Source organism: Pelophylax lessonae, assembly GCF_965119305.1.
Source record: "Pelophylax lessonae genome assembly, chromosome: 4".
NCBI classification, from domain to species: Eukaryota; Metazoa; Chordata; class Amphibia; order Anura; family Ranidae; genus Pelophylax; species Pelophylax lessonae.
The window spans coordinates 528,224,111-528,251,121 of record NC_138771.1 but is presented as its reverse complement, the minus strand read 5'-3'; the positions used below and the strand labels follow the sequence as shown (position 1 = coordinate 528,251,121).

Sequence of the window (27,011 nt, the reverse complement as noted above, 5' to 3'; positions counted from 1 at the left end):
ATAACCAGTGTGTGTGTGTCTTTTTGTAACATTGAAGAAAATACCTTATTTATAGTGTCTCTGGGCGCTCACATGACCCGCTGGAGCTCTTCTTTACCGCTCCGAAGCACTGCCAAGGGAGATGCTGAGATCCCCGCTGACGTCAGCCCTGCTTCAAGCACTGCAGAGGGAGATGCTGAGATCCCCGCTGACGTCAGCCCTGCTTCAAGCCTTGCATAGGGAGATGCCGAGACCCCCCGCTAATGTCAGCCCTGCTTTAAGCACTGCAGAGGGAGATGCCGAGACCCCCGCTGACGTCAGCCCTGCTTTAAGCACTGCAGAGGGAGATGCCGAGACCCCTACTGATGTCAGCCCTGCTTTAAGCACTGCAGAGGGAGATGCCGAGACCCCCGCTGATGTCGGCCTGCTTTGAGCACTGCAGAGGGAGATGCCGAGACCCCTACTGATGTCAGCCCTGCTTCAAGCACTGCAGAGGGAGATGCCGAGATCCCCGCTGATGTCAGCCCTGCTTCAAGCACTGCAGAGGGAGATGCCGAGATCCCCGCTGACGTCAGCCCTGCTTCAAGCCTTGCATAGGGAGATGCCGAGACCCCCGCTAATGTCAGCCCTGGTTTAAGCACTGCAGAGGGAGATGCCGAGACCCCCGCTGATGTCAGCCCTGCTTTAGACACTGCAGAGGGAGATGCCGAGACCCCTACTGATGTCAGCCCTGCTTTAAGCACTGCAGAGGGAGATGCCGAGATCCCCGCTAACGTCAGCCCTGCTTCAAGTACTGCAGAGGGAGATGCCGAGATCCCCGCTAACGTCAGCCCTGCTTCAAGCACTGCAGAGGGAGATGCAGAGATCACCGCTAACCTCAGCCCTGCTTCAAGCACTGCAGAGGGAGATGCAGAGATCCCCGCTAACGTCAGCCCTGCTTCAAGTACTGCAGAGGGAGATGCCGAGACCCCTGCTAACGTCAGCCCTGCTTCAAGTACTGCAGAGGGAGGGGCCACTGACATCAGCCTGGAGGAGGATGAGAGCTCTGGTGGGTCACATGAGCGCACAGCAGCGCTGTGAATAAGGTATTTTCTACAATAATGATATATAAAAAAGACACACTGCACATTATATAGTCCTTTTATAGTGTGGATTACATGATTTTACAAGGATTTTAACTAGGGCTTTTTTTGGGGGTAGGGCTTATATTGCAGCCATCCTAAAAAACAGAGATATTTTCGGGGTAGGTCTTATTTTTGGGGAAACACGGTATGTAGCAGAAATAGTTTTCTGTTAAATCTTTTTTGTCATTTGCAATTTTTTTGTGTTTGGGGTGTTTCTGATGGCTCGTGCAATGGCTTAAATCCCAACCTAGGGCAAATTTTTCTGATTTTAAACTGATGCTCCAGGAGGTGTAAAATATAAAAAAGCAGCTAAGGCTGAAAAGTTTATCTCTGCCCCTGTTGACACACGCAGTAAATCCTTTCTGCCACAAGATGTTAAGGACATTCCATGTTAAGATGTTAAGGTCTTCCAAGAATAAGGGTCCTTTCACATGAGCAGTCTGCTTGGCAGACTCAGCGGGGGATCGCTCCACTGATCCCCACCGATCAGGTGGATGACAGGTCTGTCTTCACTCAATGTGCAGAGCAGTGACGGACAGAATCCTGCTCTCCTCTATAGGAGAAATCTTTTCCGATCTGATCCGATCCTCGGATTTGGCAGGCAGGGTCGGATTGGATAGTGGCGGGTGTCAGCGGACATGCCACGCTGACATCCACCGCTCCATATGGGTGAATGGAGGGTCCGATCAGGCCTGCCTGAAAATCTGACATGCGGACCTGATCGGACATAGGACGTATGAAAGCACCCTAAGGGTATTCTGGGTCATCTCTTAGATTGTAAGTGCTAATGAGCAGGGCCTTCTGATTCCTCCTGTATTGAATTGTATTGTAACTGACTGTACTGTCTGCCCTCACTTTGTAAAATGCTGCGTAAACTGTTGGCGCTATATCAATCCTGTATAATAATTTATTTATTGCGGAAGACTGAGGTTTCTATGCAGAAGTGAGCCTGATTTTGCACTCTCCAGTTTTAGTAAATAAACCCCATAGTGATGATTTTTATAGGACTGTTTTGTTACACATGTTTTTTGCACCAATCTTGATTGTTCATTAATGTGGTGTCTATCAGCAGGGGCAGTAGAAGAGGTAAGTATTTTTAATCCTATTTCACAGGTACAGCTCTTCTGAGGAATTTTAGTTAGTAACAGAGTTGCTTTAAGTGCTAATTTTGGGTACATGTGATATGGGTTAAGATTTAGAACTTGGGTGGGGGTCAGGTTAAGGATAGGAGTTATGAGGGGACCTTTTACATTTCTTCTTGTTGAAAACCTCCCCAATAAGAACTATTGGGCTTTAAAAAGCCAACAAAAGGCGGGGAGGGTAGTTCATAACTCAGATTTTATGCTGCATAACGTTAACAATCTTATGGCTTAATGCATTTCCACCATCAGGCAACATAGAAGCGTCACAGAGTGACTTCTGTTCTGGAGCCTGTGTGTACAAGCCGTTACATTTCCGAGGTTCCAAGGCAGCTCAGCGCTGTCCCAGGATTCCCTGTAAGATCTTCAGCTCTGAGGTTCCAATTGACACCAAGGACCCGACAACGCAGTGGTCACCGTTCCAACACTGCAAGAGTTAACTGAAAAGAAGCAATGAAATACTGAGAGACAGGCAGCTGTCTGGGAGCCATCCCCCGAGGGGGGGGGAAGAATATTACACAGGATAATTACAGTATATTGTGCAGCCAATAGAAACAGAGGCCATAAGCTTGTCTAGCTAATACATGGGTAATCATTGCATGCATTTCCTATAAGCTGAAGTCAAAGGTCAGGTCAGATTTCCCCATCCGTTGCTTGTACACCAGGTCAAATTTGTCGTTCATTGATACGGTGAAAATATCCTTCCAAAGGCCGACCCTTCCTGAAGGAGAAATATAAAAACAGTCTTTAAATACAAAAAACCTTTGACTATTAATAAAAAATCTAAATATTGCTGGAGTGCTAAACCACTTGCCTACTGGGCACTTAAACCACCTTCCTGCCCAGGCCAATTTTCAGTTTTCAGCGTTGTCGCGCTTTGAATAACAATTGCGCGGTCATGCAGCGTTGTACCCAAATTACATTTTTATTTTTTTTTTTCCAAACAAACAGAGCTTTCTTTTGGTGGTATTTATTCACCACTGGGCTTTTTTTTTTTTTGATGAACAAACAAAAAAAGACTGAAAATTGAAATAAATAAATAAATAAATAAAAGGTTTTTATAGTTTGTTATAAAATTTTGCAAACAGGTAATTTTTCACCTTTATTGATGTGCGCTGATGAGGCGACACTGATCAGCATTGATAGGCTGCACTGATGGGCACTGATGGGCACTGATAAGGCGGCACTGATGGGAACTAAAAAGTGGTACTAATAGGTGGCACTGATGAGTGGCACCGATGTGCACTGAAGGGTACTAATAGGTGGCACTAAAGGGCACTAATAGGTGGCACTGGTAGGTGGCACTCATGGGCACTGATAGGTGGCACTGATGAGCACTGATAGACACTGGTAGGTGACACTAATAGGCCATAGAACTGATGATGGGGCACTGATAGGTGGCATTGGTGGGCACTGATAGGTGGCACTGATGGGCACTGATAGGTGGCACTGACCTGCACCGGTGGGCAATAGTAGGTGGCACTGGTGTACACATGCGGCAGCAGTGGCTCTTCCTCTTTGGAACCGATATTCTTCTGACAGCAGCCGGCGATCAGCTTTTGAAGAAATGTCATCAGCACACCAAGGATTCCTCAAAAGGGTCCAAAACTTAAGATTATGCACGCACATGTGCCTCCTTACCACCTGGCTTGCTAAGGAAGCACTCAGGGGAGGAAGAAGGTGACAGAACTGGTGGAGGACTGCCAGAAGAGGAGAGAGCAACCTTTCTTTGCAATATCTTTGTACAAAGCAGGTACAATCAGGGCCGGTGCTTCCACTAGGCAAACTAGGCAGCCGCCTAGGGCGCATTGCCACCTAGGGGCGCAGCCAGGAGTCAGCACTCTCTCTCCATCATGAATTCTCCACCATGAATGATTATTGTGAGCTGAGGCGAGGGGCGGAGGCGGGGGGGGGGGAGGGACAGCGGAAGATGCCAAGTGTCTTGGGCAGTGGCGGAACTACCAGGCCCTGGCTTTCCACCACTGTTGGAGGGGCCCCAAAAGGCAAGAAGGGAGCCCCCCAGAGTGCTGCCTGCATGATGATCCTCTTCAGGTGGAGCTGAGCTTAACCCCGGGCAGGAAGTGACTCTCTGCACTGAACTAGTGGGCAGCCGTTTATTTTCCTGGGTCAGTATTAAGCAGGGAGCGGAGGAGAGCTGAACCTGAGCCAGAGCTCGGCACTGGAGGGCGGAACCTTTACTGGGGCAGAAGTAAGGAGGCACCAGAATGGTCTGAGGAGGTTGGTGATGAAGGACGTGCGGAGCTCTTTGACTGCTGCTTTTCCCTCCACCAGGAGCCACCGCGTTTAACAGGGGTTCTGGGTCACCAGGTGTGCCATGAGGAATTGGGGTCTCTGGGTTTGACATGGGGGATTGAGGTCCCCAGGTGTGACACGGAGGAACACCAGGGTCCCCAGGTGTGACACGGAGGAACATCAGGGTCCCCAAATGTGACATGGAAAAACATCAGGATCTGACATAGAGGTACATCGGGGTCAGTGGGTATGACAGCATGACATGGAGTAATATTGGGGTCCCAGGGTGTGACATGGAAAAACATCAAAGTCCCTGGGTGTGACGTGGAGGGACATTAGGGTCCCCGGTGTGAAATGGAGGAATATGGGGGTCCCTGGGTATGACAGCATAACATGGAGAAACCATCAGATCAGGGTCACATAGAGGAGTTTTTAACCCCTTCCCTTATTTTTGGGGGGGGGGGCGCAAGTAGCTGGTCTTGCCTAGGGCATAAAATAGTCTAGCACCGGCCCTGGGTACAATGCATCCGGAAAGTATTCACAGCGCTTCACTTTTTCCACATTTTGTTATGTTACAGCCTTATTCCAAAACTGAGTAAGTTCATTATTTTCCTCAAAATTCTACAAACAATACCCCATAATGACAATGTGAAAGAAGTTTGTTTGAAATCTTTGCAAATTTATTAAAAATACAAAACGAAAATAATCCCATGTACACAAGTATTCAGAGCCTTTGCTAAATACTTTGTTGAAGCACCTTTGGCACCAATTACAGCCTCAAGTCTTTTTTGAATATGATGCTACAAGCTTGGCACACCTATTTTGGGGCAGTTTCTCCCATTCTTTTTTGCAGTACCTCTCTAGTTCCATCAGATTGGATGGGGAGTGTCTCTCCAGAGATGTTCAATCAGGTTCAAGTCTGGGCTTTGGCTTGGCCACGCAAGGACATTCACAGAGTTGTCCTGTAGCCACTCCTTTATTATCTTGGCTGTATGCTTAGGGTCATTGTCCTGTTGGAAAATGAACCTTCGCCCCAGTCTGAGGTCCAGAGCGCTCTGGAGAAGGTTTTCATCAAGGATGTCTCTGTACATTGCTGCATTCATCTTTCCTCTAACCTGACTAGTCTCCTAGTTACTGCCACTGAAAAACATCCTCATAGCATGATGCTGGCACCACCATGCTTCACTGTAAGGATGGTATTGGCCAGATGATGAGCGGTGCCTGGATTCCTCCCAGACATGACGCTTTCCATTCAGGCCAAAGAGTTCAATCTTTGTTTCATCAGACCAGAGAATTTTATTTCTCATGGTCTGAGATTCCTTCAGGTGCCTTTTGGCAAACTCCAGGTGGGCTGTCATGTGCCTTTTACTAAAGAGTGGCTTCCGTCTGGCCACTCTACCGTACAGGCCTGATTGGTGGAGTGCTGCAGAGATGGTTGTTCTTCTGGAAGGTTCTCCTCTTTCCACAGAGAAATGCTGGAGCTCTGTCAGAGTGAATAAGCTCTGTCTTAGTCACCTCCCTGACTAAGGTCCTTCTCCACCGATCTCTCAGTTTGGCCGGGCAGCCCGCTCTAGGAAGAGTCCTAGTGATTCCAAATTTCTTCCATTTACGGATGATGGAGGCTGCAGAAATTTTTCTGTGCCCTTCCCCAGATCTGTGCCTCAAAACAATTCTGTCTTGGAGGTCTACAGACAATTCCTTGGACTTCCTGGCTTGGTTTGTGCTATGACACGCACTGGTAACTGTGGGACCTTATATAGACAGGTGTGTGCCTTTTCACATCATGTCCAATCAACTGCATTTACCATAGGTGGACTGCAATCAAGTTGTAGAAACATCTCAAGGATGATCAGTAGAAACAGGATATACCTGAGCTAAATTTTTAGTGTCATGGCAAAGGCTGTGAATACTTACATACATGTGATTTTTTTTCATTTATTATTTTTAATACATTTGCAAAGATTTGAAACAAACTTCTTTCATGTTGTCATTATGGGGTATTGTTTGTAGACTTTAGAGGAAAATAGAGAGGTTAAATCTCTAGCATCCTCCTAGAAAAGTGCTAGGTAAAAGCATTTGTTTGCTCCATCTGCTTATCAGGGGAGCCTGATCTTTAGTTATACCTGCTCATTGTGCTCAGTGTGTATTCATCTGGTCTGAGGGAGTGTACCCACTGCATCCAATAGGGAGGCCTGCTGGACAGTGGAGGAAACATGGCTAATGATACACAGGCTTTTGTGGCAGTCCCAGTGGGAGGACACCACCACAGTGCATTCTTTTATGGATTGACCATTAAAGCCAAGGGCACATGTGACAGGGTGTCTTTGGGCAGGAAGCTGGGTCCCAGGAGGAGGGTGATGGCTGTCTCCCCTTCTGTCAGAGAGGAAGGTGGTCACAGGCAGTCGGCCTAGTGAGCCAGGTGTGGAGCTGAACGAGAGATGTCCTGAGGAAACTGACAGTAGAGCTGAAGGCAGAGCTACCTGGGAAAAACGGTGTCCATGAGTACCAGGGGGCTTTCCAGGGGTCTGCCCAGGAAAAGACCACTACAGTGAGGTCAGTGGATAGAAGGTCAGCACACACAGTCAGGAAAAAGGGGGGTGCCAAGTTAGACCCTGAAGAGCAATCTACTGCATAGTTTTCCTTTCAACATTTCCCCTCAGTGGCAGGGTCAAGCAGCAGCCTTGCCACATTCAATACAGATAGAAGTCCTCAAGATTCAGCATAGTTATCAAGTTGGAGTATCCCTTTTCCCATCCAAGTTCAAATAAAATACAAAAAAACAAATCCCCTGGACTGTTTACTGACTGAGCCAAGGACTTAAAGTGCTAAGAATTTACAAGTTGTTGCTATGGGTAACCCAGGGGAATCCATTCTCAGCAGCTCCCAAGGGGGCAGTGCTAAAAATCTATTTTGGAACAGTGGTGGCCGGTGTCTTGGGGGTGCAGGGGCGCCGCCCCCCCCCCCAATCTACTCTAGGCTCTAATAGGCTTCATCAAAGGGTGGACCCGGGGCGCAGAGCAGTGCGCCCTGAGCCCACCCATTGTGTGACAATAGTGAATAAAAATTCGCTATTGTCACACGGATCCTCCTCCTGGCCAATCAGGAAGCGTGTCCGATACGCGCTTCCTGATTGGCCGAAAAGCAAACCCCATGCCATTGGCTGGGGAGGAGACGCCGCCACGCCGGAGAAGCCATGAGCCGCCGTTGATGGAGAGGATGGAGAAGCTGCAGAGCCGGCAGCACACTGTTAGGGCCCTGGGGGCCCCCTGGCTCCGACCATGTGAAGGACGATGCTGTGCTGGAAAGGCCCTCGGAGCCGCTGCCCGCTGGGTGCCTCTGCCCTCACCGTGTCCATCCTGTGCTGCATCTTCAGCGGAGCCCCGACCACAAGACCGTCCTATGGGCGGTGCTGCGGGAACCCCGGGGATGGCAGAGGAACGGTACAGAGACCGCCAGCTTCAGGTATCCCCCCCATATTATATATATCCCCCCATTACTGCCACCTCCACTATATATACCCTCATCCTTCTATGTATTATATCAACTGTCCCCTTAGATCATATATAACCCCCATTACTGCCACCCCACCCTGGTGCACAGGTCTCGGGGGGGGGGGCTTGGCACGCTGTTCACTCTGCATTGAAAGGGGGCACGCTGGTCACTGCATTGAAGGGGGCACGCTGGTCACTATTTTGAAGGGGGCACGCTGGTCACTGTGCATTGAAAGGGGACATGCTGGTCACTGTGCATTGAAAGGGGGCATGCTGGTCATTCTGCATTGAAAGGGGGCACGCTGGTCACTCTGCATTGAAAGGGGGCATGCTGGTCACTCTGCATTGAAAGGGGGCACGCTGGTCACTCTGCATTGAAAGGGGGTACGCTGGTCTCTCTGCATTGAAAGGGGGCACCCTGGTCACTGTGCATTGAAAGGGGGGCATGCTGGTCACTGTGCATTGAAAGGGGGGCACGCTGGTCACTGTGCATTGAAAAGGGGGCACGCTTGTCACTGTGCATTGAAATGGGGGCACGCTTATCACTGTGCATTGAAAGGGGGGCACGCTGGTCTCTCTGCATTGAAAGTGGGCACGCTGTGGTCACTCTGCATTGAAGGGGGCACACTATACCTGATTACTGAAGGCCCCTTTCACACTTTTGTGACCTCAAAGTCACGCAATTTTTACAGCGTTTTTTGCTGCAAAGCAATGCCTATTACATTTTTCTGTTTGCGCCCCCCAAAAATTTTGAGCACCAGCCGCCACTGTTTTGGAATAAGGCTGTAACATAACAAAATGGGGAAAAAGTGTAATGCTGTGAATACTTTCCGGATGCACTGTAAGTACAAACTCTTTTTTAATTTAACAAAAAAAAAATTGTCTCAAGCATCATTTTAATAGTTTGTTTTGTGCATTTTTGTTAGTCGTACTGTGTATTACCTGCTCACCCCTATTTTACACGTAAAACAAAATGCTAGAAGAATAGGGTGACAGTCTGCATAAAGCTGGCCATACATAGATCGAAATTCGGCTGGTTCAGCAGGGACCTGGGTACAACCAGCCTGTCTGATTTTTTTACATTTGATCACTACCAGAAGCTATAGCCATCAGCAGTAATCATTGTGGGCTTCCCACCAATTCCTTCTGAATCAGAGGACATTTGAGCCATGGGTATCTTTGCAAGCACCACTGGACTCAACCAAAGTTGATTCAAAAATCAACTGAGCCAGGAGGAGCATTAGCAGCCCAGCAGTGACTGTGTCCTATTAGATGTATCATTCTATCAGATGCAGTTCATGTTCAGCAGTGCCAGCAGCCACGAGAGCCACAGCTTCCTGAAAACAATGGAGATCCATCCATCCATGCTGTTTAGCACGAATGGGGTTATCAAGTGGTTTCCTCTCAATCTCTTACAAGTTGAATGGCTAAAATGTGAGGTGTCAATGCCTGACTTTAATCATAAAATGTATTCGGAGCTCCTTTCAACCACTATAAGCTAATCAGCACATGAAATGGGTACTGCTGGACCAAAGCATGGAAAAGAAGAGAAAGAAGAGGTGACGCTTGTGCCATTGGAGTGCTTCATGTCTTACATGAACTTGAAAACACCCACAATGACCCAATGGGGGGGGGGGGGGATTTACTAAAACTAGAGCACTCAGAATCTGGTGCAGCCATGCATAGTACCCAACTTAACTTCAACTTGTTCAATTAAGTTTTGACAATAAAGCCCCTTTCACACAGGCTTTCTGATCCGGTCCGCCTTTCAGTTTTTCAGGTAGACCTGATTGGATGCTCCATGCAGACCTATGGAGCAGCGAATGTCAGCGGTGACATCTCCACTGACACCCACTGCTATCTGATCCTGTCCTGTCCGTGAAATCCAGATGGATGGAAACCCTATTTTCCCTCCGTCTGGAGGATCCGCTTTCATCTGATCTCCCATAGAGGAGAGCGGGGCTCTGACAGCTCTGTCTCTGCAAAGTAAGCGGATACGGAGCTGCTCAGCGGGGATCAGCGGATAAATCTCTCCCCCCCCCCCCCCCCTGAGCAAAATGGAGTCCATCGGGCACACCGCTCGTGTAAAAGGACCAAAAGGCCTCATTCACACTGGCAGATCAGATGCCATTGGATGGAAACAGACAAGCGGTCCATTTACATCTGCTTGTCTCATACAGGAGAGCGGGACTGTGTCCATGTCTGCTCTGCATAGCGGAGCAGACACGGACCTGTCATCCGTCTGCTCAGCGGGGATCCATGGAGAGATCCCCTGCTGAGCAAGAGGATTCCGCTTAGCGGAGGCGCTCATGTGAAAGGGGCCTAAAACCTAGAAGCTGATTGGTCACTGTGCACTGCTGCACCAGTTTTCGTAAATCTCCCCTAATACATAGCAAGAACCTTGTTAAACAATTTGTGAAAGCTAAATCATCAACAAAGATAACCTCCGATAGCCATCGTCTTGCGGGCAGCACTGCAGCTTGCTGTATTTTATATGAGACAACCTTGCATTATGAATGAGACACCCACCTGATGCCCCCTGCTGCGATCCTGTAACTGGGGCACATGAATTACAAGCTAATGAACTGCCTGCTCACATCTTCAGAATGAAAACAACCAATACACTAAAAGGAAACAAAAATAAAACTGAAAACATACATGACATTCAAAGAAAAAGAAAAAGAGTCAACAGAACAAAAAACATGTATCAAACTCAAATATCTGGCGAGAAAATAAAATAAAGGTTAACATAAAGATAAAATAAACAAAAAAAAAGCCACACCTGTAAAAAAGTTGGTCTGGGATTGCTCATACCCAGACTAATCCCTAGTTGTTACGTGTATGGCCACCATAGGCATCCTGAACATGACTGTTCTTGGTAAGTAAAAATAATTTGGTACGTTAGAAACCCCCTCCAATCAATATTTTTCCAGTGTGGAGGTTAGTGTCTGCCAGTACCTCATACTGCTCTTCAATTACTAAATATAAATGACAGCCCAAGCTACACAACAGGAGGGCCTTTTCCTATAAACTTGTGCTGTGTGGGCTCCATGGAGGAGACAAAATGAATCCTGATGAAGACACTCAACCTTAAAGTGGAAGTGCAATAGGAAAAGCTAATGTAATGGCCTTTGTGACTTTAGCATAGCTGTATTGTTACTGGGCAGCATCTCTAGCCCTTTGGTTGACTATTTGTTGCTCAAAGTTGCTCTTTCTCACAATCAACAAAAAAGTCCTCTATATTTGTTGAATGCTCCTGCTTAGAGTAATAATGGATACTTCCTTGGACTACCATAAGGAACAGTTTGAGATCTATCTTACACATACCTCTACCCACAGGAAGGGCCTCTGCGTTACAACACTGGTCAATAAGTTGATGGCAATGTTCTATTGTGCACTCCAGTTGGGCCTTATCGTAAGACACTCCCAGAAACCTCACCAGCTGTTCCACCATTGTGCCAAGGTCCTGAAGGGAGACAAAAGCAGTATATCTCTAGTGCTTAGTATATCAGCTCAGTGGTTAGAGTTGTGGAAATTGTATTAATATTTGTGTGGACATTTTTCAGGAAGTGTTTTTTTTTTTAAATTGCCATTATCTCAGTGTCGGTTTACCGGTATCCACTATGCACAGCGAATAGGACTTTAACTGGCATTGAGGACAGACTGCTAGTTGTGGAAACCTTCCATTAAATGGAGACTACATACCACTCGCCTGATCTCCCGAACGGTGGGCGCTCTGAGCGGCTACCGCTGGAGAGAACTCCGGACCAGATCTATGGCAGTGCGATGCGAGCTCCACCGCACAAATGTATATCAGCCACTCGGGGCCCTGGTATTCACTGGTGAAGATATGTTTGTGATGTGGAATTATTTTCGTTTTGATAAATATCTGCCCTTTTGCTGGAGTAATGGCTGGTAGCGTTCTGTTATGCTTGATCCGCATGATTGAAATACTGCTGCTATTTTCCTTTTGCAGATATAGTCTCATTTACTGGAAAAATAGCATAATCACTGTCAAATATGGTTTTTATGAACTATATTATATAGGATTTACTCTAGCAGGTTATGACGGGAGTGCCTGCTTATGAATTAGCGTGGCCGAGTCCATAAGAATCCACGTTAGTGTTTGGCAGCCGTTTTAGCAATAGTGCATTGTTCGCTTTCACTTGACAGTTGGGGACTCTTGCACACGGTCGGGCTTGTCCATAAGCATACACTCCCCTTTCCTACTGTACTTTTGAAAGTATGTCTATGATTGGTTGTGTTGACGCCACCTCCCCTTGAAAACCCTTTTTGTTCTCTGACTATAAAATAAACAAGAGTGCTGCCTTGGGCAGGACTGCTTCTATGGACATTGACCGTGATATAGCTTTTTGTCTGTTTCTCTCTTTGTCGCTGAGCGCGCTAGGATTTCTTTATATAAAAGAGCTGTACATTGTAATTTTCGGTACAAGGGATTAACGGCACTCGGTGCGTATTAATATCCGCAAGTGCGCTTGTCAGCGCACCAAGCTAATTTCTATGCTCCAAACCCCATTAATTTCCACCACATTATCCTGTTTGCCTTGCAGTTCAGGAATAATAGGCAAGACTGCCTCCAGAAAGTATGGTGTTCTTGTATTTGTATGCACACTAGAAACTGGGGAGCTGGTGCCCTATGTTTTCCTAATAAACATGCTGCCTTTCTTTGGTTGTTTCAATACACAACAACAAGGTCCATTACCAGTTTAGTTTCTGATTGGAATATCTTATTAATATTGCCAAGAAAGTAGGAAAACTGCTCTTCCCCAGCTGCCTGCCTAGCTCACATAGGAGTTAATTTACTAAAACTGGAGACTGCAAAATCTGGTGCAGCTGCTCGTGGTAGCCAATCAGCTTACAACTTTAGCTTCTTCAATTAAGCTTTGACAATGGAAGCTGATTGGTTTCTATGCACAGCTGTACCAGATTTTGCCATCTCCAGTTTTAGTAATTCAACTCCATAGTGTACAGGCAGCTTTGAGGGTGTTTCATGATATTAGAGACTGCAGTCAATTTTTAACCTTGCAGAGATACAAGAGGCTCAGCAAGCCACAACCATTGTTCAGTACTACTGTATACGAAGTTGTGCAATAAACTACAAAAAATGTACCTTTAAAACATTAATATAGAGTAAAAGCAATTATTTGCAATAAGCTGTTCATCTTCAAAAAGAAAAACTATAGTTAACCTTTTTTTTTAGTGCAGGTTAGACAGTGAAAGGGAGAGTCTGATTTGCAAGTATATCAGTGTACACATAATAAATACAAAATGTAATCTATTATCAAGATTACATAGAAATTTATTTTACCATCAAAATATTTAGAATTGTGTGTACATGTCTGCCCAAATACCACTAGGGGGTGCAATTGCCTTTGCATTGCTTTCTTACATTAAAACAGATATGTGAACTAATCAAATAAATATATTTTTAGCTTCTAGTTTTTTTTAATTTATACATTTGGAAAATCTTCAGTTTGTTATAATGAGTTGCAGTGCATGGTGTAATCTAACTTTTTTATTTGATTTAGCAGATCATGCAAAAAAGCTAAATATATATATATATATATATATATATATATATATATATATATATATATATATATATATATATATATATATATATATATATATATATATATATATTTTTTTTTTTTTTTTCTGAAAAACATTTGCACATTCAAATTTAAATAAAAATCAATGCAGCAGTAGTGAAAGAGAAGACTCTCCAACACAGGAAAAAATAAAAAAGAAACAAGAAAAACTGTGACAATGGATAATGAGCGATCACAGAGATCCAACATTAATATTTACAGCCAGACGCTGGATGAGCATATACAGGGAATGGTTACAGAGCATCTCTCAGCTTTTAAGTGCTACCAATGTCAACTGTAATTGTCAATTGCCAATTTTATTTTCTTCTTTACTTTCTATTCCAGTGACAACATTGTCACTGAGTCAGGAAGTAATCTTCTAATAAAAGGTTTTGATGGTTTGTGTCCTTGCAATATTGTCAATGGGACAAGGAATACTAGGAAATATCCCCAATGGGGAATTTAACCAAAAAGCTATGACTAAGTTCCACTTTTAAGATACACTACATTATCAAAAGTATTGGGACACCTTCCTTTACATGCACATGAACTTTAATGACATCCCAGTGTTATGAGCCACACACACTATAAGATTTTCTGAAGACTTTTTCCTTTAGATTTACCAAAACCAGATAATATGAGGTCAAACTTAAACACTTTCAATTAGTATTGAATCTAGCAGGCCCTTGCACTACATAGAAAAGGTAAATCTGAAGGAAAAAGTCTTCAGAAAATCTTATAGTGTGTATGGCCCTTTAGTCCGTAGGGATCAATATTGAGTTGATCCACCCTTTGCAGCTATAACAGCTTCAACTCTTCTGGGAAGGCTGTCCACAGGGTTTAGGAGTGTGTCTATGGGAATGTTTGACCATTCTTCCAGAAGTTCATTTATGAGGTCAGGCACTAATGTTGGACGAGAAGTAGTCACAGCTTTTGGTATCCAATTGCTGCTTCTTAGCCCGGGAGCCTGGGTTGCCAGGCTCATTATTAGCTTCCAAGCGGCACTGCGCATGCGCCAAAACTTCCACGCATGTGCAGTTAAGGACAGGGTCTGGCTGATGTTATTTCTGGTCGTCGCACCATGATGACACGCCGGATTTGAGCAGTAATAAGGGGCTGCTTCTCCACAGATGGCCCTGAGATATGATGGGCCATGCTGATGGAGTCCTCTAAAACAGGTACTGTGCCTTGAATTTAAAATACCAAACCTTCTATTTTTGGATAAAGCTCACATTTGTCACTGGCTATTGGATGATAGTTTGTTTGTTTGTAGGTTTACTACACCTTGTCCTTTCACATCCATGAGCATTGAAGCCAGCTTAGTTTACAACTTCTGAATATTGGTATGCTATGTGTTTGTACTCGTTCTATCATTAGGAACTAGCGTACATGTTTACTAACTTACAGCTCTATAGGCTTACTATAATAATAAGTCTATATACACTTTTCATAGGACAAAATACCCCAGAACAGCATTCAAAGCCCCTGATACACAGTAAATCACACTATATCCAATTACTACTTACCATCCACTATACCATACTGATCTAATGGCACTGCCTGCTCTGGGATAGTGGACACCAATCGTGGCATGTATTAAACCCTTGGTGCATCCTAATTTATTCTATTCGCAAATCTTTTTAATATTTCTTATGCATTGGTTACAGGTATCCCCTGTGTTGGGGGGGGGGCATATTCAATAAGCTGTACCTCCACATATTGGAACCAGTTAAAAGGCTGAATACTTTACTAACAAATCCTCTATAATACATATGTCTGACGACCATAGAGGGGTGTGTGCAACTCCACCTATGTGTGCTATGTCTGTTTTTATGAGACGTTCACTCTTAGTGACAGAGCCTAATTTAACGTTTCTGATTTTGCCTTTCCCCATATATGGATTATACATAGATATATCTGCAGTTGTAGCCCCTGTCTGCTCTCACTCTCGCCCGGAGACTGGTACCGGTGCCCCTATACTTTTTGCCTCTACACCATCTTGCTCACACACACAGGGGTAAGTGCCAAGTGTCTTTTGTGTACCTTAAACTGCATATATATATATATCTTATTATATGTGTATAGGTTTCCATACTAATGACTATATATTTTTGATTATAGAAAAATGTCTTGTTGTCTCACCCCTGAAACTCCTGAAGAAGCGGGCAACCGCGAAACATGTTGAGTATTGGCCAGCTGTGCTCCTATTGGTATATAGTATCATCTTATACTGTCTGGACACAATAGACTAAAGCACATTTGAGTCATTGTAATGGGTGTAATCTTTTAAAGCACATTCTTATTTTGTACAAATATTTTTGTTATGTTGTTATGTTTGTAATAAAATTATATTGATTTTATGTGGCTTATGTGTCTATTGGTACCAAGAAAATCCTCCAACCCCTTATGTGTCTATTGGTACCAAGAAAATCCTCCAGTCCCTCCTCCCTTTTTCTATATTCGTATATGTGAACCCAGTCCGACTCTTTATTTAGCAAGATGTTGTGTTGACACTTCTGTTTAGGTCCAATTTACAGCATGGGCAATAGGTGGACCCTGAGCTCTTCTGGGACAGGAACTTATATAAATGGTTCTGAATATGGACAGAAAGTGGCCTCACCTTGTGCATATCTTCATATTTCAGAAAAAGTACATTAGAATCCAAATGGTGATCCCAGAATTCCAGGATGTGGTCAAACCATGAACCGTAGCCCACTGCCATCACAAAAAGTAAGGATGAGAAGAGATTTTACATATCCAACAGAAACAGTTTGCAACATTTTGTGTCTTCATAAGGAATGTAGTGAGGAAGTTTTACTAAAATTGGAGAGTACAAAAGCTAGTGCAGCTCTGCATAGAAACCAATCAGATTCCAGGCTTTATTGTCAAAGGTTAATTGAACAAGCTGAAGTTAGAAGCTGATTGGCTAGCGTTTCAGTTTTAGTAAATCTCCCCCGATGAGTCAAGCAAGCCACAGAGCAAAATGCTGAACCCAACAACACATAGCAACCAAACACAGTGTAAATGTTCTGGAAATTCTATGTAGCGCTACCCCCGTAAGGGCTGCTGGTGAATGGGGTCGTCTCCCACCCTGCACAGCCAGGCACACAAATTTCCAGTCACTCAGAGACAAGCAGTCCTTGTAGATTTGTTTGTTTTTGTTTTATTTAGGGGAATTGAACTTGGATGGGAAAGGGTGCATATGGGTCGCCCATTTAATCAATGAAACTCTGTAGGGGTTTGAACTATATACACTCCAGTATATACATGCTCTCCTCTCCTACCTCCAGCACACACTTGCAGACTATGACTCCCAGGACCGGCTACCACAGGTTTCAGACTTAGCACAATCTAAGATGAGTCTTGAGAAATGCCCTTTGCATGCAGGGACCGTGGACCCCTATGGTATAGCAAAATGGAAGACTTTAGTGCTAGCTGTCCTATCTGTGGCTACTGCTCCCAGAACCACTACTTCAGGCACTGCCAGCCCTCCATGGCTGCAGCTGCCCCTTTCCACTGCCTGTGCCACTACAGTCCTCCTGACTGGCTCTGCACCCATCCAAGACTACTCCCTCCCAGTCCTCTCAGGCATGCTCCCAGTCCCCCTGACTGTGTGTCACTCACCAGCCCTATTGGCTGTTCCTTGTCCTCCTGGAGACTTGTCTGGCAGTGTTTTCACATTGTCCTCACCTTGCACCTCTGTGTATCTTGAAGAGGGTCCTGTCCACACCCAAGCCCAGGCCCAAGTTCATCACCCTGAAACTGGGAAGCTCCCTCAAAGGCCATTGACAGACTAACACTCCATCTCCATCTTCCACCCGAACATACTACTCCTCAGCTGGGCTGACCCAGAATATTTGAGGGGGCCTGCCCCCTGCCAACCCAGGTTGGGGATTGGTCAGGGCCCTCAGAATACTCCAGGCAGCTCCACCTTACCTCCCCACCCATTCTTCTGGAAGTTTCCAGTAAGTTTGAGAAGTAGGGGGGAGGTCTTAGTGATGCTGCCTGTGAGTCATCCAGCTCTCCCTGGATCACTGCCCAACCCAGGAAAATAACACAGACAAGCCTGCACTAATTTACCTACACTTACAGAAAAAAATATATATCTATACTTTTAGCACAATATAGGGTGCTACTCCTAAACTATGGAAGGGTTGTATCTGATTGAATGCAATAGATTAGTATACTATCTACACCATGTCTTCTGTCTGTCCTGTCTTTTTATATTACTGGTTACAGAAAATTATAAGACGGGCTTTGAGATAAAGAAAACATTTCTGAAAGCCATATTTTTGTTAAAAGGCCTTGGAAGATACATATCAAGTTGTATCACATTAAAGTGAACCTGTCTATTTTTACTAGCACTGGATGGAAGCTTTAACTGTGACAAGTTCCCTTTATAAAAATGGCAGTCTGTAGGTATGTGTGGGTATAAGAGCAGACAAACAAATCAACATAGGAAGTGGATGTGTTTAAGACGAATTTAAAGTGGTCTATTTATTTAAAAAAAAGATTGCTGCCCAAATGTCACAAGCATTCACCCAGCCATAACATGATTTTTCCCATATTTTGTCTAATAGGTTTAATTCCTATGCATATTGGCTCCATCTAGTGGCTATAATGCAGCATTTTCTTGAAATACTTCAATCAGATAAATGGAGCTTGATGAACCTATTAGACAAAATAGGAAAATTACCTATTAGACAAAAACACAGGGAAAATTTGTCACAGCAGGGTGAATGCTTGAGACATTTCAGATGACCTTCAGCTGAAAGTTGTCAACCTTTTTCTTACATTTGTCATTCATAAACCTCCTGCAGAACTCCTGGAATGTTCCTCGGTAACTCATAGTCCGCAGGGATCGGTGGAACTGATAGTAGGACACCACCAGGTCTTTTGGGTTTCGTGCCATGTAGATGACCTGCAGTAGAAGATAAGTTTACAATGAGCTGATCATACTAATGACTTTCCAGCCTCCAGGCCTCCAGCCTTTCCACCCTAAGACATAAGAAGGACAGCAATATCTCAAAACAACCGCTCCAGATCTGAGCACCTGCACTTGTAACCAGGAGGTATGGGCTTATAATGAAAGTCTGTGTATGTGAATACCAGTTCTTGCAATACCAGTGCTGTCATTAGTATCGCATGCTTTCCATCCTGTCAGTCTGTAGGCAGGTAGTGGTTAAGGGTGCCCCAGCTGGGAAGGTTGGAGTTAATTGTGTTTCCCAGGTTTTTCTTGGCGGGCTATCTTGGGTCTGATCCCCCAGTCCTGTGTACTATAAAAAAGACAGAGGCCTGAATCCCAGCACACTCTCTGCCTAGCACAGTTCTGGTCTGGCCCATTCTGTCTTACTAAGACTTGTCACTGTTGCCCAAATCTGGATTTCCAGTGCCATACCAAAGTCGGAGTTTGATGTCATCCATGGACTCTTCTCTATGTAGGTATGCTGGGGCAGCCACAATCACTTTATTGCAAAGTGTTGTTTGTATATGTTACTCGGGACTCGGGGCACGGAGCGGCAGTTCCAAACAAAATAGGCAATTCTAGTGGGTGCCGCTTGTAGGCACAACCATATGTGAGTTTTTTTACTAATCGTTTTTAACTTTTATCTTAATAAAAATGATATTGCTGCTGATTGGACATCCTTCCATCCTATCATCAAACCTAGGAGGCAATATAGTGTTTCTAGATGATTCACACTGAAAGGCATTTAAGTTGGCCTTGGAGAAAAGGGAGTCTATTAAATGTGGTGCGGGTCCTGGTGGCCCTCAGCTATCTGGTGAGCGGCCCTTTTGTAAACAGGTGGAGGAGCACCTATATATAAGAGGAATACAGAGCACATATCACACGTGGTGATTGAGCTTCTATGGACAATGTTGAACATTGAAACTTTGTACATTATTATGTTTTTTGGGAATTATTTTGAGTTTGTATATTCATTTTTTGAGTTCACCTAATTTTTTCTTGCGCCAATACTTAGCATATTAGGAGTTCATGGTTGATATAAATCCATTCTTAACAGCGCCTCAACCACTACTCATATCTGTGTGGTTGTGGGTGTGAGTCCCCCAACTCACGCTGTCTGCAAATTCATAACACTGTCCTTTTTCATATAGAAGGGTAGGATATATTTTAAAAATCACTTCTGACCTTAGCGTTAATGTATCAGCATATGTAATGAATTATTCTTCTTATTTTGATTATTATACTTATTAATGTAAGTGTATTAATGTACTTATTAATACATCCTCACTATATTTTTTTGAATGTAAGCAGTGTACGTTGCCAAATCTTAATTGGTAGTAGCTTCTCGCAGTCCCTTTAAAGTGCTAAGACTGGGAGAGGGAGAAGTAGCACAAGGAGCCAGTTATTAGGCTGCAGAGCAAGGAGCCTGAATTTTGTTGATAGAGACTGGATTTTTGTGTTGGATTCAATCAAGGCATTTTCCATACCATCTTGTGCTTGATCAAAACCACTCATTTCCGTGTTCAATTGCTTAGAAATTGAATTTTAGCTCCATCGAAATAGGTTGAAATATCTGGAAGCTTGCAACATGTATGGCCAACTTTACTTGTTTGTTCTTCAAAGTTACCTTGGACTCTCCATTGTGCAGGTCGGTTGGCAGGAATTGGTAGGGTAGGTGACTTTTGATTAGTCGTGGAGAAGTCAGTTCCTGCAACAAAAACATACGCTGTCAAATGATTTATATAATAAGAAATGTAACACTTAGGCTACGTTCACATGTTAGCGTAGCAGACTGCGGCAATATCACAGCGATTCTGCCCGCGATCTGGAAATCATTGCAAATCGCGGGACGCCTGTGCGTTGCCGTTGATTTGCAATGGCACCCCAAACGATGTGCGATATTGCCGCGATTTCCGCCTGCCGAATCGCGGTAACATCACGCAAACAAAATCGCGGGTTGCATGACGCCCCAAAGAAGCAAAGGGCATCATGCAACCCGCGATTTTGTTTGCGCGACGTTACCGCCATTCGGCAGGCGGAAATCGCTGCAACATCGCACAGCGTTTGGGGTGCCATTGCAAATCAATGGCAACGCACAGGCGTCCCGTGATTTGCAATGATTTCCGGATCGCGGGCAGAATCGCGGTGATGTGAACGTAGCCTAAACATTTCTGCACTTCACTGTACCACTTCTTAATAAACAGCAGCTACACCTTCTGTACCAAGTGAGTTCTAATACTGTACAATAATTTCAACAATTTGCCATGACATTATGACTGCTGACAGGTAATAAGCGTATTTTGATTGGTTTGCCTAAAAGTTATCACGTCTACTAACTATGAGAAAGATTTATGTAATTTTTATTGTTTTTTTTTTACTAGTAATGGCGGCGATTGCGATTTGTTTGCGGGACTGCGACATTGCGGCGGACAGATCGGACCCCTGACTGACATTTTTTACACTTTTGGGCGGACCAGTGACATTACTACAGTAATCAGTGCTAAAAATATGCACTGTTACTGTAATAATGACACTGGCAGGGAAGGGGTTAACATTGTGGGTGATCAAGGGGTTAAATGTGAGCCTAGGGGAGTGTGGGGGGCGTTGCTTGTGAAATGATCATAGAGACCTGTGATCCTATATAGAAGGATCACATGAGCTCTATGATCATTTCAGGGAGAAGAACGGTCAGCTGTGTTTACAACAGCTGACCGTTCTTCTCTCTCAGCGGGGAGCGATCACGGGTTTCAGGCAGCAATCAGGGCCATCTGCCCGTGCATCAGCTTCCCTGCTGCTGAGTGGGGGCGGGAGCGCCCCACTGGCAGCGCGCACTCGCCCCCTAGCTGCCTCTGCACGACCGTTGTAGGTCTACGTCAGTAAAAAGGCGGCGGGCGGCCTGGAAGCAGTTTAAGGATCTGCTACTGGTGGCTTGGTGCCAGATACCACAGCATACCTTCAGAGGTCCATGCCTCCATGGGTTATAGTGGGTGGTCATAATGTTATGGCTGACCGGTGTATATTATTAGCATTAGAAGGATTCAATACATGTCGTTTTTGCCATACAACTTTTTTAAACAATTTGAGTCAAGCTTTTCTGCTACTACTCCTTGGCCTGCTGACGGTTCGCCAACTGCCTCTTGATGATGAATTTGTGACGATAAGCTAGGCACAGCCTAAAAGTATTAATAAATACAGTTCCAATTCTGTTCAGCTGGTCCTGTGATTTACATACTGCTTTTACACTCCACAGCTAGGCAAGTAACATCTCAATTTCCTGTTTCACTCTGCAGCTTCCTGTGTCACCTGCCTGATGTAAAAAAAAAAAAAAACTTTGAAGTAAATGTATTAGGTTTTTTTTTTTTTTTTTTTTTTTTACAAATGCCATTTACCTATTTTTCTATGTTCAGAAGAAAAAAAAAATAATTTTAATTTGTCAGGAAAATAAAACTAAAAAACAAAACACACGATAACCAAGCAAAGGCACTTCACTACCCTAAAGATTGTCATGTGGTACTTGACATAAAGAAAAATTAAATCATCTGGTTAAGGTTGGTTAAAGAAGAAGTGCTGAGCATCAAAAACCAAAAACGCTACTTAATTAATTTTACATATTCAAAGCAAAATCGTTCATCCGTCCTTGTCTCCATGTTTTATTTTGCTAAGAAATCACTTTGAAAAACACCCTCCCAGCATTTCTGGACGTGACCATCTTGACTAAGGGCAGATGATTCATGTAGTATTTACTTCTTGGAATCCCTCTGCTCTTAGCTCAGGCATGCAGGTGTTCTATCAGAACGATGCTACCTATCAGATTGTGCAACGGAAGTGACGTTCAGACCAAAAAACACTTACTGCGTATGCACGATGCGTTCCACCATGCATTCCATGGTCCTTTGCGTTCCAAACACTTCATGATCTGACGGGTAGCGGTAATCTGACAGAACACTCATGCGGACATCTTACTACACTCAGCTGTGTCTTTAATTTCTGAGTATTTTTACCAATAAACTGAGCGTATATGAATATATATATTGTATATTGATATCTGTGATGCTGTTTTGATGTTAATTTTTTTTTTTCCTGGTACCGAAACCAGAGATAAAGTCACATTTTTAAAGACGCCTGACGGCAGCAGTAGGAAGGTAGTGGAGAACATGTTGGTACACCCCGCACTGGTCATCGCTAACACTTCCTGCTTTCAAAATAAAACATCCAAACAGCATCACAGATATCAATATACTATATTGGGTGTTCTATCAGACTTGTCATCACGCATGCGCAGAAAGTGTTTTTTGGTCCGAGCGTCACTTCCGTTGCACAATCTGATGGGTAATGGCATTCTGATAGAACACAGGCAGGAGGGTGTGCTCAGCTAAGAAACCCCTCCTCCCCTCCTGAAGACTCCTGGGATGTATGACATCATTTGCCTAGTCCTGGAAACCAGGAAGTAACTGACGAAATGTAAAAAAGAAGTTTAAAACAAGTAACTATGATATACGTTCCTATCAATTTACTAATACTAGCAGCATAAGGATTAAATATAGTCGATGTTGATTGAGAAAGCGAAGTTCCGCTTTAACCTATAGTATAGTCATACAAGTATAGCTTGATCCTTGATTGGGCATTCTTGAAATTGTAGTCCCACCATTTATCCTTAATTTGACCAAAATCATGACCATAATAACAAGAAAAGCCGGCATACGAATGCTTCCTTTTGATGCGATTTATTCCAGCATGACAGCAGTGTACAACATGGTAAAATGCTGACGCATTTCGGCATGAGCCTTACTCATAGCATAATCATGACCATAGTACCCTCTTTGTTAGCCATTTGTAATCATGTCTAAGAACCAATCCCAATCAGATGCTTGCTTTTAGCTGAAATTGATTAAATGCTATGGACAAGGCTTTTCCTTTCTATAAATACTCTGAACAATACCTTGATGATATCCAGTCCAGGCTGAGGATACTCCAAGACAGGCAGCTGTTCATCAATGTTCATCAGTCCTATCTCATCAGGATCGGCTCCCTGGCTCACTAGATACACGATCTCCTGCAGCAAGCTTGTCCCTGCAAAATAAAATTCCCCCAAACACAAATGACATGTATTGTACATTGGCAAGCAGATGAAGTTGTCAGAGATGAATTTTGAGGTATTAAAAAGCTCTACCAGGAAGGACGATCAATTTGACTTGTGGTTCTGTCTGAGAGTATTGGAAGACGGCTCATTATCGCCAGCACGAGTTTTTTGTTACAGGTTTTCACCTTGATATTTATACACATTTTTCCTGATCTAGAATGGAGCTATACTAAAAGAAATTTATTAAACATTGAAGTCAGAATTTTGTTTTTAAAAGTTAGAATTCTGTGATAAAAAGTAAAAACTCTTAGGCCGGGTTCACATATATGCGAATTGGATGCAAGATTCACTGCATCTAATTTGCGTGACAGGCAAGTTTGGCTGGCTCTCAGGGGAGCCGTTTCATACAGGCCCGGGGCTGCCACGGTCCAGATTGCAGAAGGGTCCTGTGCGTTTTTGGGTCCGGTTCAGGTTCGAATTCAGGCAAAAATTCAGACCTTATTCACACCTGAATTGGTATACAGATGGACCCGAGGTACGAACCTGCGGCCGCATATATGTGAACCCGGCCTTAATTTGAAAGTTAAAACTCTGAGACTAAGGTCTCATACGCATAAATGCTTAGTAGCCCCTGTGTGCTGAGGTGTGAAATCTTTGGCACATGGGGGAGCCGCATGTGCCATAGACAGCCATCAATTCAAGTGACTGACTGTATTCAGTCATGCTTGGGTGAAAACTGATTGCTTCTCTATGGACATCTACCTGCACATGTGCCTATGTCGCTTCTCCACAAATGCCAAAGTGGCGCACTTTAGGGAGAAGTACTGTACACATGAGTAGACGCCAATGCAGAAACATCAATGTCTACCCTAGCATGGCTACGTACAGACATTCGCTTGTATTGATGGCTGTACGGGGCACATGCAGTTTCCCGGGGACTAGAAAGTGTCAGGAATTTTACACCTCCGTCCATGTGCACAAGGCCTAAAATTTAGAATCCCAGCTTTATTACCTCAGAATTCTGACTTGATGAAAACTCGAAATCCTTTAACTAAAGTCATAATTCTGAGACTTAAGCCCCGTACACACGCAACAATTATCTTTTGTCCAGAGTTGTATTTTGTTGGTTGGAATGTGCCTAGACTGCACACAAATTTTCTCGCCCAACCTTCTTGCTTTCTTTGTGTTCTTTCTTCACTGAGCATGCCCAGACTTGCTCATCAGATTTTTCCCTGTCGAAATCTGTACTGACTGCACGAAAAGCGGCCGTTGTGTTGACGGCCAACAAAAATTTTATAGTCTGCACACCAGATTTTTTTCGGCCAAAAAGTCGGAGTTGGTTGTCGGAAGCATCATACTAACAAGCCGAAAATTCCCTGCCAATTTTCGACGCGTGTGTAGGAGGCTTAAATTTAAACATTCTTGCGTAGGATTCAGAATTCAGAATTTTAAAGTTCGACTTTTGACCTTGAAAAACAGAATTTTGTTTCATAAATTTCTTTTAGGATGGCCCCAGTGCTCTTCCATATAGAAGGGAGAAGCAGACAAAGATGAGTTTTGTCCTTTGTGTCATGCAGCATTGGCTGATTCTTATGTCACTCATTAGTCTGTTATAGATTACAGATACTGATTTGCAGACATCTCCCTCCTCCCCTCGTCTGTGTCTGTTTGTAACATTATTAGAGGCAAAGCTGAAGTGAACTGAGCTCCGTGATTCCTTATTATTTATTTACCATTATTTTATTCCATCAAGATATTACGCATCTCTTTACAGTGTTCTTAGATTCCATTACATTAGTCCTTGTCCACCACAGGAGCTTACAATCTAAACCTACCTACAAATATAAGGCACCTGGACCTGCTTGCACACTGAATGTGGCCATAATTGTGCAGGCCATATGTAAGATGGTGTTACAAGTGTCGTGTAATGGGAGCAGAATGTTGTCCAAGTGTACATCTAACCAAGTGGTGGGGGAGCACATGCCTGCCCAGACATAGAATGGTATCCTAGGCCTACCATGGCACTTTGGGCATGGGATTCTCCTCAGATTATCCCTTAGAACCTGTCAATACACAAGCATGGTCTGTGAGGCTCTCGGCCCAGTCTGACCAGCACCTTGTCTTGAGGTTAGGAGAAGGAAGAGTCTAAATAATGAAAACCTGGGGCGTGGCCTGGCGCAGCATGAAGTGAGACGCTGGTGAAGCGAGCTCCGCCGGATCGATATCCTAATTTGAATATCCTGGGGTCCCACGGCCGTTGAACACCCCGATTCTACTTACCTACCTTCCGGGCACCCGCGGCGACATGTCCCCGCCGAAAAAACCTATGGACACTGTGGCAAAACTTGATAAATTCCGCCGCCAGGAGAAGGACACTGCATCCCAAAATGGCGCTGCCCAGGAACTCGAGGCGGGAGCGGCGGCGGGACAAGACACAGCCAGGGTGCTTGAAGCAATCTCGGTCTGCCAGACTACCCTCACCGCTAGGATTGAGGAGGTCAAGATTGACATATCCCTAATTAGGCAAGACATGCAGAAACTAAGGGAGCGTGTCACTGAAACTGAGCACAGGGTCAGCGGGCTTGAAGACTCCCTCCCCCCCCCTACAGAACTCCACAGACAGGCTGCAGCAGCAAGTGCATCAAATCCTCCAGAAGCAAGACGATATGGAGAACAGGCTGCGGCGCTGTAACCTACGGTTTATCGGCTTGCCTGAGGGATCGGAGGGCGCTGATCCAACCTCCTACCTGGAAAACCTGCTGATCCAAACCTACGGTAGGGACTCTCTCTCGCCCACCTTTGTGGTGGAGCGTGCCCACCGTCTGTCGGGTCGCCCGCCGCCCCAGGGAGCACCGCCTCGCACATTCATAGCGAAGTTCCTCAACTTTAAGGACAGAGACGTTATCCTGCGACTGGCACGGGTGAAGGGTAACATCCCGATTGGAAATGGCAGGGTCGCGATTTTCCCGGATTTCTCTGCGGAGGTTCAGAGGCGGCGTAAAAGCTTCCAGGAGGCCAAACGCAGACTGCGTATTAAGAATTTGAAATATGCCATGATGTTCCCAGCTCGCCTCAGGGTGGAAGGAGAAGACAGGGTGCACTTTTTTGAGGATCCGGAGTCTGTCATCACCTGGCTGGAGCACCTTGAAGCTCGCGGATGAGGGGGTCGCTGCCTTCTCCACCCGAATTTCCCCTGGGATGTTGTTCGGTTGATGTAAACTGCCCTATCTCTTGCCTGGCACCTTCCTGTACGGAGTATCCTGCATCGCATCCTTGGAACTGCATACCCTCATCATGTCAACTTTTTCCTGTGAACCAGGCCTACTATCTGGCCCCTTTCGGCGAGCCACCGGCTTGCTGACGAGGT

General features: G+C 44.7%; 1 protein-coding gene across 1 annotated transcript in view; it reads right to left on the bottom strand.

The window, feature by feature from the left end:
* Window positions 1–2,418: 2,418 nt before the first annotated feature.
* SULT4A1 (sulfotransferase family 4A member 1) overlaps window positions 2,419–27,011 on the bottom strand; it is a 60,134-nt gene continuing 35,541 nt past the window's right edge. Inside the window, exons 2-7 of the mRNA XM_082257003.1 lie at window positions 23,504–23,634; window positions 20,192–20,272; window positions 18,393–18,519; window positions 16,219–16,313; window positions 11,314–11,452; window positions 2,419–2,963 (exon numbers count right to left, since the gene is read on the bottom strand). Coding sequence (XP_082113129.1) covers window positions 2,851–2,963; window positions 11,314–11,452; window positions 16,219–16,313; window positions 18,393–18,519; window positions 20,192–20,272; window positions 23,504–23,634 — 686 coding nt within the window. The 3' untranslated portion in view covers window positions 2,419–2,850. The remainder of the gene's footprint in view (window positions 2,964–11,313; window positions 11,453–16,218; window positions 16,314–18,392; window positions 18,520–20,191; window positions 20,273–23,503; window positions 23,635–27,011) is intronic.